We start from the raw sequence: 12,708 nt of genomic DNA, 5'->3' as shown, positions 1-12,708 counted from the left end.
TACCCAGATGGTAATGCGCCGTCGCAATCTTAGCTCTCTCTCTCCCACTACTCTCTCCTCCTCTATCCTATCATCTCTAAATCCTTCTCCCTCCCGTCTCCTTAACACTTGAGCATGCTGTCTCTGACCAACTCTCTAGCCATCTCTCTCAGAACGATCTTCTTGACCCTAACCAGTCAGGCTTCAAGATGGGTGGCTCAACAGAGACTGCTCTTCTCTGTGTCACGGAGGCTCTCCACACTGCCAAAGCTGACTCTCTCTCCTCTGTTCTCATCCTCCTAGATCTATCCGCTGCCTTCAACACAGAGACCCATCAGATCCTCTCCACTCTCTCAGGGCTGGGGGTCTCAGGCTCTGCACACACTTTGCATCCTACCTGGCAGGCCGTTCCTACCAGGTGACGTGGAGAGGATCTGTGTCTGCACCACGTATTCTCACTACTGGTATCCCCCAGAGCTCGGTAATAGGCCTTCTCTTCTCTCTATACACCAAGTCACTCGGCTCCGTTATATATCCTCACATTGTTTCTCCTATCATTGCTATGTGGATGACCCTCAACTCCTTTTCTTCTTCCCTCTTTCCAATCGAAGCTCGCATCCACTACAAGACCATGGTACTTGCCTACGGAGCAGCAAGAGGAATTACCCCTACCTTCAGGCTCTGCTCAAACTCTTCACCCCAACCCAAGTACTCCGTTCTGCCACCTCTGGTCTCTTGAGCTCCCGCTCAACCCAGTCCAAGCTCTTCTCTGTCCTGGCACCCCAATGGTGGAACCAGCTTCCCCCTGAAGATAGGACAGCAGAGTCCCTGCCCATCTTCCGAACACCCTACTCTTTGAAGATGTTTTTTATTTTTATTTAACTAGGCAAGTCAGTTAAGAATAAATTCTTATTTACAATGACAGCCTACCCCGGCCAAACTTGGACGACGCTGGGCCAATTGTGCGCCGCCTTATGGGACTCCCAATCACGGCCGGTTGTGATGCAGCCTGGATACGAACCAGGGACTGCAGTGACACCCCTTGCACTGAGATGCAGTGTCTTAGACTGCTGCGCAACTCGGGAGCGCACCCCCTCCTCATGAGAATATTTGACTGTGTTTACACAGGCAACCTAATTCAGATCTTTTGACAATTATTTGGCATATCTGATCTTTTCCCTAATGTGTAAACGGCAACAACAAAAAAACATGGAATCTGATCTTTTGACTTCCAATATAGACCACCTCCATATGTTGATCTCAAACCTGATACAATTCAGTCTGGATGCTCAGATCTGATTTATTTTGCTCTGAAATGTTTCCATTTTGCACATGCCATGCCGTTACCACGTCAACTACCCCAAAATTTAAAGGAACAGTGACAGGAAATGAGCATCGCATCTGTGTACTACTTCAGATGCTACATCAATGTGAATGCACAAATCTGATATGGGCCAGTTGGAACCCCACTGAACAAGCGACCTTGCTTGTTGACAGCTGCGGCGTAGAAAGTGCCGAACCTCGACCTGTATCACATTTTGCAAACACAGCATAAAGCTTGTCAGCACCTTGGAGTGAATGCAGGGGATGATTTGGTTTGAGTTTCTTTGATTGCCGTGTTCTCTGGTCCGCACTTTGTCTGACTCCAGTTAAATACAGGTCTAATGTGTCAACATGGTGTCAGAACGGTGTCAGAACCCCTCTCAAACAGAAAGATTTCTGGCTCCCAGGTGTCTTTTATACAGGTCACAAGCTGAAATGAGGAGCACTCCCTTTAAGAGTGTGCTCCTAATCTCAGCTCGTTACCTGTATAAAAGACACCTGGGAGCCAGAAATCTTTCTGATTGAGAGGGGTTCAAATACTTATTTCCCTCATTAAAATGCAAATCAATTTATAACATTTTTGACATGCGTTTTTCTGGATTTTTTTGTTGTTATTCTGTCTCTCACTGTTCAAATAAACCTACCACTAAAATTATAGACTGATCATTTCTTTGTCGGTGGGCAAACGTACAAAATCAGCAGGGGATCAAATACTTTTTTCCCTCACTGTAGGTATCATATATGACAAATAATTGTCAAAAGATCTGTTGAGGGGCATGGCCAGAGAGGATGGGACTTGAGGTGTATCCCAATAATATTTCCTTTGGTGGAGGCATGTGGGCTGGTAGGGGTTTACACCATATTTCTCATATTAGTCATTTCCATTCAAATCAGCAAGGGCAAGTGAATAAGTGCCCACATTGAGAGGAAGGTGAGATAATTGGGACAAAACTTGGGAGGTTTGACAGAAGCATACTGCCCACACTGTGCAGTGCAGGTTTGTCCCACCAGGGGGAGACAACGGGAAATGGGGCCTGACAACCTACTGATTTATGACCTGACGACACATTTAGCTGTGTATACTTTTACATAGTATAACATTACAAGTGTGCTTTAATGACAGGCAGCAATGGTGAAATTGTGAAAACTATATGGCTGGAGGATCTTAGCATCCTTGATGAAATACAATCCTAGATCACAATGAAGTGTTTGATTTTATAGGTGAATTTATGACAATAACTTTAGTAGGGGAAATGCTTTAACTATAACATATTCTGACATACTATTATCTAAATGACCAGTGAAAATCAACAAAGAGGAGGGAATTATGCAGTAGTCTCTGGAGTCAGTTGCTCGTCTGTGTACTGCAGTGATACATTGCCTTAGAGCACTACCATGTTATCCATACCTGTAACTGAGGTGTGTGTATGTACATGCCTCAATGGTGTGTGTCTGTGTGTGCGTGTGTGTGTGTGTGCCGTGCTTTGACGTCACCGTGGTCGTAGTGACCCCCTAGTGTTGCCCTGTGTCACTCACGTCTGTGGCCTTCTTCTCAGCCTGCTCCAGCTTCTCCTGGGCATCCTTCAGCGACTCGGAGTATTTATCCAACTCATCCTCCACTCCCTTCAGCTTCTTCTGCAGCGCCAGCAACTCTTCTTCCAGCTAGGAGACACACACACACACACACACACACACACACACACACACACACACACACACACACACACACACACACACACACACACACACACACACACACACACACACAATAATGTCAGGGGACCAATCCATTTTGTTTGTTTGATTAGAGTCATATACAATAAGATACATAACCGATTCAATAAGATACATAACCGATTCAATAAGATACATAACCGATTCAATAAGATACATAACCGATTCAATAAGATACATAACCGATTCAATAAGATAAATAACCGATTCATATCAAACCTACTCTAAAGAGCATTCACAAAGTCTCCATAAGCACTATATAGATGCTTCACAAATCCTTCATAAGCAAAGTCCTACTGCATAAAGAGTGATATAACAGCTGATGCCACCTTTAGCATATCATTTACTTATGAAGGGCTTATGTAGGGTTTATGAAGGGCTTATGTAAAGTTTATAAAGGGCTTATGTAGGTTTTATAAAGGGTTTATGTAGGTTTTATTAAAGGCTTATGAAGGATTTATATAGGTTTTTGAAGGGTTTATATGAACGGTTTATAAAGAGTTTATAAAGGGTTTATGAAGGGGTTATGAAGGCGCTTTTAGTTTGAAATGGGACCCATACTGCATATAGATTGAGTTAGCGGTAGAATAACTGTCCTGTTGAAGGTTATACTCTATCCTCCAGTCAATGTGTCTGGGTATGACAGAGCACTGCCTGAGGCTGACTGTCAGGGCAGGTTGGGCCAGGCATGAGGACAGACTTATAAAGGGAAAGCTGTCATAGTGTCCCTCCAGAGTCAGAGGTTGTTTTCCAAATGCCACCATATTCCCTACATGGTGCACTACCTTTCACCAGTGCCCATCAAAAGTAGTGCACTATGTAGGGAATAGGGTGGCATTTGTGACTAGACATAGTCTCAGAGTGACTGGGGCTGCAGCTGGTGATGTTCCCTCAGTCTCCCCTTTCAACTGGCATCAAATAAACCCCTGTGCATTATCCACAAGCCTGGCAGCCGGGACATAGCTCCCTGCGCGGCCTCGTAAAAGCAGACACCTATTAATTGTATTCTTGTGACGATAGCGACTCTCTGCTACTACTGTTTATGGTAACGAGGTCATGTAAAGTAAAAACAGAGGAATGGTGCCCTGCTCATCGACTGAAGCTGTTGAGAGTTGATTGTACCTGTAGGAATGTTGCTTGTTTTGGGGGGTCTCCTGTTCACCTCATCATATCAAAGTTCTTGCTATCTTTCCCAATTCCCAAAAATCTTCCTGACGAGTGTTAAAAATATCTAGGCTACAACCAAAGAAGCTTCATGTCGTTAGGATTGTCGCTAGAAAAGATCCCCTCTAACCTAGAAAAAGCCCATTGTGAATGACAGCGACAGTTTGTGAATCGTGAACACTATGTCCTTGTGATGAATGTCATTCTTTTATTACTTCTGACAGATTACAGCGGTCTTTTAGGCTCCAGCTATGTGAGGGGGCCATTCTGATCCCAGGCCTGCTGCTCTTTCATGTTATTTTGGATCCAGCCTTGATCCCCTTTTTCTTTGTTGAACAACAATTCCAATAGACATGCCACAGTCAAGGCTGCTCCAAAGAGAAATGTCGGTGCTGGAATCAGAATAGCCCAAGGTGTGGTCTTCTGCGAACAAATACTTGTGAGGGAAGACTACTCCTATTTATAGAGAGGCTCCATTTGGTTCTAGCTGACCATGTCAATTAAACATGACAGATGAGTAGAATGGAAAATTTAGACGCCAACAAAAGCTGAAGCGATTAGGCCATTAGTTATTCGCCGCCACAGAAGCAAATGTTCTCCATGGTATCACAAATACACACTGGGGGGTAGACAAATGTTCAAGGACAAGGGGGGTTCCATTTCCATTCCATTCCAAGCCACTGGTGGCTTTCGTTACTTGGGAACTAAACGGAAAGAGAGGACTCGCATAACATAATGGGTAATATTAGTCAAGTCTAAAGTGACCAGAAGCTATTTGGTTCAGTACTGTACATGTCCATATAAGTTCAAGCTATTTTCTATTCAGGAAGAGGATCCATTCCAAATCTCCATCATGAATCTGGGGTCTTGAGGCAGCTGAGGTAGGAAGTAGCTTCATAACAGTAAAAATGAGGTACAGTAGAATGAGATGGTGTATCTTCTCTGGTCCAGATCCAGGTATAACTACACATTCAGTTGTTACCAAATCTGACAAATTGTGTAGGTAGGGATGATTTTTTTTTAAATGCCGCGGCTCTGAAGTTGCATATGCGTTCGATAATTTACTTCCAAATGTTCAAGACAAAGCAGAAAGATGTTTTTCTTGTTCCCATGGGGGATGGTAGGGAGTAGCCTATGTCCAAAGGCAGAAAATAGAATGAAACTGGGAGAAGGGCTAAGCTGCTATGGAGCCATAATGTCAACATTATGAGAAATGGTCATCATAGACAGACCATGGGTAACAGCTGAGAGGGAGACCATGAAAAGCTCGGGCCAAGATGTAACTGATTCTGAGATAGCGTTGGATCCAAAATGATGACTGGAGAGTGTCTTCTGTCATTCCATCCCGGTCTTGATTTTCCAACAGAAAAGTGGCAGAAGTTGATTGCATCACGTGAGAGGGTTAAAACTCAAATACCTCAAATTGTGTCCATTTCTTGAAGGCTAGCTAACACTTGTATAATACAGAATCTGACCATCTTCAATGGTTAAATTATAACAAATGAGAGATGACACTGGACATATGATCATTGGGAAGACTGGTATTCTCAAGTTCCCTGATTGGGTCAATACTGACAATTTGGGTTTGATACTTAAGCAATAAGGCCTGAGGGGGTGTGGTTTTTGGCCAATATACCACAGCTAAGGGCTGTTCTTAAGCACGACGCAACACGTAGTGCCTGGATACAGCCCTTAGCCTTGGTATATTGGCCATATACCACAAACCCCCGAGTTGCCTTATTGCTATTATAAACTGGTTACAAACGTAATTAGAGCAGTAAAAATAAATGTTTTATCATACCCATGGTATACTGTCTGATATACCACGGCTGTCAGCCAAACAGACCGTATACCACGGGTATGACAAAACATTTATTTTTACTGCTCTAATTACGTTTGTAACCAGTTTATAATAGCAATAAGGTACCACTGGGGTTTGTGATATATGGCCAATATACCACGGCTAAGGGCTGTGTCCAGGCACTCCGCGTTGCGTCTTACATAAGAACAGCCCTTAGCCGTGGTATATCGGCCATATACCACACCCCCCTCCGGCCTTATTACTTAAATATATCATGGCTGTCAGCCAATCAGCATTCAGGGCTCGAACCACCCAGTTTATACTTCAAAATGAAACACTCATTCACACTGTACTCCTTAAGTCAGCTTGTGCCCCCTTCATCAATGTGCTTTGAATTTAACACTGCCCGTAATAACCTCAAACTGGCTGGGTCGTTTGGTGGGATCTGTCCATCTATCTAATCAACTTCACTCCGATCCGCCTGCTGTACCCATGAAACACCATTGAAGAGACTATAAGGACATTTATTATTTGTAGTTGCAAAAGTCTGAAGTAGCTTCATGGATAACTTCACAAGAGTATATTTAGAACAAACACTTACCTGTCTTCCACATAGACGTTGGACATCTGTCTTACCTATCTTACCATGTGTTTCAGGGTAGAAACTACATACTTGAAATATAGTAAATATTTGATGTGTTCACCCGAGTAATAAAATCACTGACTGGGGTTTTACAGTATGTTTATTGTATATTGTAGAATAGATTGTACATGGATTATCATATGTGGATGACATACTTTCTGTCAACGACCAAACCACTTCATGGTTGACAGATAGAGGGGAGCAGTATAATCATTAAAATGAATAAATCAGTGTAAAATTAATTTCTATTGGTATTAGATACAGTTGCCCCTCTCCCTTCAAGCAATGAAAAGGCAGGGAATGCCCTCTTGTTCAGTTATATTCCCATACCTGTTTGCATTTGTCCTCTGCCCCCTTTTTGTCTCCTTCTGCTTGCTCTGCCCGATCAATAGCATTCTCCTTATCCAGTTTCAACATTTGCATTTTCTTCTTGATGGCTTCCATGGTTACTGTTGTTTTTTCTCTCCTACTAACAAGCGGAAAGGGTTCAGAGTTGGTACTCTCGACGGACGCGCACGAGCCACACGGAGGACAGAGGACTGAAGTTCACAGAAGCAGCACCTCGAGCCGAGTGATGAGACAAAGCTAGTCTGGATTAGGTAAAGGAGGATGGGAGGATGTAATTCTGTCCAGAGCCCAATACTTTTTTTGGAAAGTTCAGATAAATCACGCCCGAGCTAGAGTGACGTCGCGCGCCTGTGATTCGTTCAACGCGTTGGGTAGGAATTAAGCGCACAGATTTTGCCCATTTTTGGGAGGCTCCGATTTCATATAATGTTCGAATGTCTGTGGTATGATATTGGACCTAAATATATCTGTAGACACAGGGATATAGGTGCCCACACCATGTAATGAAAAGGTTGGCCATCTTTCATAGGTCTACTTGGGTGTATTTCATTTCCCCTGTATTTGCCGTTCAGTCCCAGAGCGCACTGGGGGACGCATTTAGGCATGGTTTTAACCAGCTCATGTAAAAGTTATAGCCTTCATGCGCTCTTCCTCTTCATGGGTTCATTTATGTCCACATTTAATACAATCTGCACACTTGACGACACTACAGCCAGCGTCGTCTTAGTTTGGTCGCCTTAACTAGGCTTGTTCATTGATAAGTCTGTCAGGGCATAGGTTGTTTCTAATGGTATTTCAGAGGGGAAAATAACAGTAACAAGTTGTAACAACAGTCAAAAGTTAAGTTGCAAAGACTGAGGGTAGTTGGTGCCGGTTAGCAGCAGCCACCTGGGGACGAGGTTGGTTTTTGGTGAAGAATGACCGGTCACAAGCGACAAGGTACAGTATTGGAGCCAAGGGGAAATGTGTGACTGACTAGGCTACTGTCGACTTGACGCGACTAGAATTCGTTCACAATGGCGAGTCTATTTTACTCATGTTAACCTGTCCGAATATCAGCATAGCAGGTCATATTAAGATATGAAGCATTGACAAAGAAGTGACTTCAACATTTTAATGTTTAATAAAGAGAAATAAAACAACTTCTCAGGGAAAACCAGCTTTATTGACCATAAATCTCTTTTACAATACCATTGAGATGGTGATCCCATAGCACTGTTAATACATGTATATAGTATCAAAATCAGAAAGGTCAACAAAACAATTAGAAAATGAAAAGAAAAAAACACTCAAGTTAGGCTTTCCCTATGTTTGTGATCAACACATAGGCAACTTAACAGTTGTTTTCTATCCAACTATTTCGATTAAGAGAAGAGAAAACAATGTTTGTAAAAGAGTGGATTTATATGTGTTGTTAAGTTAAACAAATGGATAAGTGCACTTGATGATGGGAAAACGTTAACAGTTAAATACAATTAGTTGTAAAATACATATAGCAGGCACTTTGACTCATTGATATGTTGAAAGAAAGGAGGTTAGGTTACAATGAGGCCTCTGACAATGTGAAATAGGCTGGCAATTCAGGGTAAATGACGGTTAATAAGAACAACATTGGACACATTATCCTTTGCATACAATGGCCATCATAGGATTGTACTGTGACAAGAGAAATTACCCCAAAATACATATCTAAATTTGTTTCTAATGATCTACTGATTACAGTTGGCTATTAGATGCATATTAATAGTCTACATCTGATAAAGATTTTAACCACTCAATAGCACCCGAAGGAACAGTCATTCATGATTCAAAACAATGTCCTGAAGAAAGCAAAGTATGGCTTTATGAGCTTCAAACACAGATAATATCAGGTCCAGAAGTTCATATGATGACACAAACAAATACTCACATATACTTTATTAACATATAAATGTAATAGAAGATATCATTTGTAACACATTTCATAGCATTATTTCTCTTAAAAAAAAAAAAGATATGTTTTCTCTCTATGAATTGTTTAATCGCAAAGTAAATCATTGCACCTCTGGTCCAAATTGCAACAAGATGCAGTTAAATGTCATTGGTTCAAATAAAAAGGAGGAGCCTACCTGACAACACACATTCTTGTTAAACGATGTTTCTTTGGGATGTGGCCAAAGCCACAGTTGTTTATGGTAAACACCTAGCTGAGCTCTGTGTTTTACGGTGACCGACCGTCTCTTACCATTCACCCTGGCCAGTTAAAATCATTGGTCAGTCAAGTAAGATCTCAACACTTACCCGCTGTAAGCCCACCTTTTGGTGACTGCATTTTTCTAATCCAAAAAAACTGAAAACGGACACCGCCAAACAGATAGTAATTGTGCTCACTAAAATAATAGCATGCTAGCGTTAAAGGCAAATATCAGTTATTGGCAGGAGGATGTGAATTTAATAAAAACGGTGAAGCGGCAGTGAACACATGCAATCTAGGACCTAAACGCTCAATTAAATCACAAACTATCAAGGACTACCTCAAAGACTTGGATACATATATATATATATTTTTTAGCATTATCCAAAAACAAAACCAGTGGCACTGTAACGCTCTTAAACGTGAGAAATAATCAAAGAAAAAAAATACACTTAAAATAAACATCCTAATACAGCTTTCACTTTTTACCCCTTTCCTTTCTTTTTAATTATCTCACCCTAATATTGCTCCTCTTCAAGCATAACACCTCTTAGTTTTTGTATTTTCTCTAATATAGCCTGGGCGTGTAGGCCCTGAACATCGGATTTGTCTTCGCTGTATATGTATGTATGTATCTATATGTGTATTATATATGTGTGTGTGTGTGTGTGTGTACACGTTTCATCACTGCTCCTGCCCGTCCTCCCTGAGCTCGGAGGGCAGGAATTTGTACTGTTGCTGTCGGATGGTGGCCAGCTTCTTTCTGGCCTCGTCCAACTCCCTCTCCTTCCTCAGCATCTCCTCCTGGGCAGCAATGATCTAACAGACAGAACACAACTGGTTAACACCCAGACCACACCTCTCATACATAGATGAACAGATAGGCACATGGAAACACAGGCATGGAAACACAGGCACACACATCAACAGGTATACAAAACATGCCTCATATGTGATCTTTAAGAAAGGAATTCTGAATGTGAATTCGGGTGTCATAGAATGACACCGTCTTCCTGTATTGCACTGAAATAATCCTTAAATTGATGGGAACTTTGTGTGAAAATTCAAACAGGCTCTCATGACCCTCTGCTTACCTGAGCAATGCCGCCCACCATCTTGCTCTTAACAACCACGGCCTGCTCGTCTTGGGCGTCAAAGGCTGCTTTCTGTGCCGCCTTCACCAGGCTATCGGAGGCCCTCTTAACAGCATTTCCGGCAGCCTGTGGAAGTTCAGAATGGACAGTGGGGACAAGGTGACACAAACTCTAAGCCAAAACCCAATGCATTGACTCATTAAGATGCTTACAGACACACACTTTTCTGTGATATTCAGCACACTGTGTGCAGGCCTTTTAAAGACGAGTGTAATCACATTTCAATACTGTAGCCCTCTTAAGTAAAAAACGGAATTCCAGACAGGATTTTAAAAGTGAATTGGACTCCCAAAAGGGGTGTGGAACACTGGCGACTGACTGACACATAGCTTTCAGTTAAGACCATGACTTTTCCACGCCTACTGTTCATAAACAGTGCCCCTGGAAAGGGAATGTCTGCCTCGGCCAGAGCTAGTGGAGAGGACCAAAACACCCTGCTCTCTCTTCACGCTTGGGGATTGCTTTAAAAGGCAATAAGGAGCTGTTCGCCGCAGTTCACTTGAAGCAAAACATACTTGTTACCAAGACTCACTTGGCAGTCCATTACAAACAAGGAGACGTGGGTTTTTTTCTCTCCTTTTGAGGCTTCGCTGAGAGAAAATAGGTACCGTGCTGGCAAGGCTAGAGCTGCTTTCCTGTCCAATTCTCCCTCCCCTTACACTATCTCTATGGTCGGAATGTCACTGTTAGCTTAGCCCTGACATAAAACACAACGCTAGACAGCCCTGACATAAAACACACCGCTAGACAGCCCCGTCGGATCTCCAACAGCTGCTAGTCAGTAAAAGATGCCAGGTTTGTTTATCTGGTACTGACCAAAATAGCGTACAGGTGGGGGAGATTGAATTAGATAAAACCAACTGTCAAACTTAAAAACTCCTTTCACACTATTGTGCAAATCTGAACCATCTTGTGCTGGCTTGGTCATTTTTCTTTCACAGTCATTTTCAGCAACTATGGAGGAATCGTCACCAGGCTGGGGCAGTAGTTTGGTTTGGCTCAGTAGTGGGAAAAGGTTCATGGTTTTATTTTTTATGCCCAAGGAAACATATCTTGTACAAACCAAGTGGTTTTGTTTCATACATTTGATTTACACAATTGGAAAAATAGATTGCTATCCTTTCCTGAGGTATATTTCCATACCGCTTTGATACGACAGCAGTCAACACTGCTGTCAGTGTTCGTTCTCTCATTTGTCGAGTATGTCAGGGATGTGCAGTATATGGCTTCATTTAGCAATCACCACATCACAGCCATGACAAAACATGTCATAACATTATTGATTTTATACAAAGGGTTACCAGCATTAAAAAGCCAGATTATTTCCAAACCATACATTTTTCAACCAAACGTGATGCTACATTCACCAACACTGGTTGTCAAGTGCAATTTTAGGCGTTCACTGGTTGTTAGTTTTATTCATATTAACTGCCGTGTAAAGCAAAACTACCCAAGCACTGGTGGATTGTTCTAGAACTTTGCAGGTTGCTATGGCAAACAAAAATGGTTGCTATGGAAGCTATACCCACCTTGCTAGCTAGCCAACTACACAGCTAACACAATTCACTTCAAACTGAAGCTGTTAAGACTGCAAACTAGCTGCACTTTGTTTCTTCTTTCGTGTTTATCAATTGTCGAGGCTTTTTACAGTGGAAATCAGATGTATAAGTTGCATGCCTGGGCAGACGAAACAGTGGATCTGTAGTAGTAGTAGTAGCAGTGCGTTGCTAAGTAACGACGTAACCTACGGCACTTTTTATGAATGTGGCGATGTGTATGTTGTCTAGTATATCATAGGCTGGATAGACTAACAATGGGAATTCCAAACCAACCATTGTATAATGACTCTATTTAACCCCCTCTGGTCTGATACCCCCTGCTGCCTTCGCTTCATGTCAGGGACAGTCAGAATAGCCATACACCCCGCGGCCACGTACCTACAACACAAGCCTTACACACAGCACTACAATCGACTCTTAATCTTAACGGGCTTAATAACCAAGCAACGTTGACTAACTACATGGCCTTCCAAAAGGGATTGGAAACAAACGTGGAGTCTTCAACTTCTCCAGTGTGGCAGTAATCAAAGGCCCCAGCTAGGGTTACGACATTTTCAAAGGCAATGTATGTTGTTTTGAGAGACACTGTATACACAACTATATGGGAATGACCCAGCAGCAGCTGCAAGCCCAGAACAGCAGGAGATAAGCCGCTGCTGATTGGGATGAGAGAATATGAGCCGGTTGGCTGGTTGGTGTGCATAGAGCTGGGGGGAGATCCTGTAACTATACAGGATCGACTATTTCCAGAGAGTGGACTGACTGTGGATGGCCCACGTCAGTAATGCTGGGACAGCTTTGATAGGCTGGACTTTAGATTTTCACACACA

General features: G+C 42.5%; 2 protein-coding genes across 9 annotated transcripts in view; both read right to left on the bottom strand.

The window, feature by feature from the left end:
• tpm2 (tropomyosin 2 (beta)) overlaps positions 1-7,283 on the bottom strand; it is a 37,322-nt gene extending 30,039 nt beyond the window's left edge. For all 4 annotated transcript variants that reach the window (XM_014144788.2, XM_014144768.2, XM_014144778.2 and 1 more), the window contains exons 1-2: positions 6,975-7,283; positions 2,839-2,964 (exon numbers count right to left, since the gene is read on the bottom strand). In XM_014144788.2, coding sequence (XP_014000263.1) covers positions 2,839-2,964; positions 6,975-7,088 — 240 coding nt within the window. In that variant the 5' untranslated portion in view covers positions 7,089-7,283. The remainder of the gene's footprint in view (positions 1-2,838; positions 2,965-6,974) is intronic.
• An 855-nt stretch (positions 7,284-8,138) lies between these two features.
• The window catches only part of tln1 (talin 1), a 144,819-nt gene continuing 140,249 nt past the window's right edge, over positions 8,139-12,708 (bottom strand). For all 5 annotated transcript variants that reach the window (XM_045693648.1, XM_045693650.1, XM_045693652.1 and 2 more), the window contains 2 exons: positions 10,260-10,385; positions 8,139-9,984 (listed from right to left, as the gene is read on the bottom strand). In XM_045693648.1, the coding sequence (XP_045549604.1) occupies positions 9,850-9,984; positions 10,260-10,385 (261 nt within the window). In that variant the 3' untranslated portion in view covers positions 8,139-9,849. The remainder of the gene's footprint in view (positions 9,985-10,259; positions 10,386-12,708) is intronic.

The sequence above is a fragment of the Salmo salar genome, chromosome ssa01, assembly GCF_905237065.1.
Source record: "Salmo salar chromosome ssa01, Ssal_v3.1, whole genome shotgun sequence".
Classification (NCBI taxonomy): Eukaryota; Metazoa; Chordata; class Actinopteri; order Salmoniformes; family Salmonidae; genus Salmo; species Salmo salar.
Note: the sequence above shows the minus strand (reverse complement) of the source record. Positions and strands in the feature narration are given on the sequence as shown.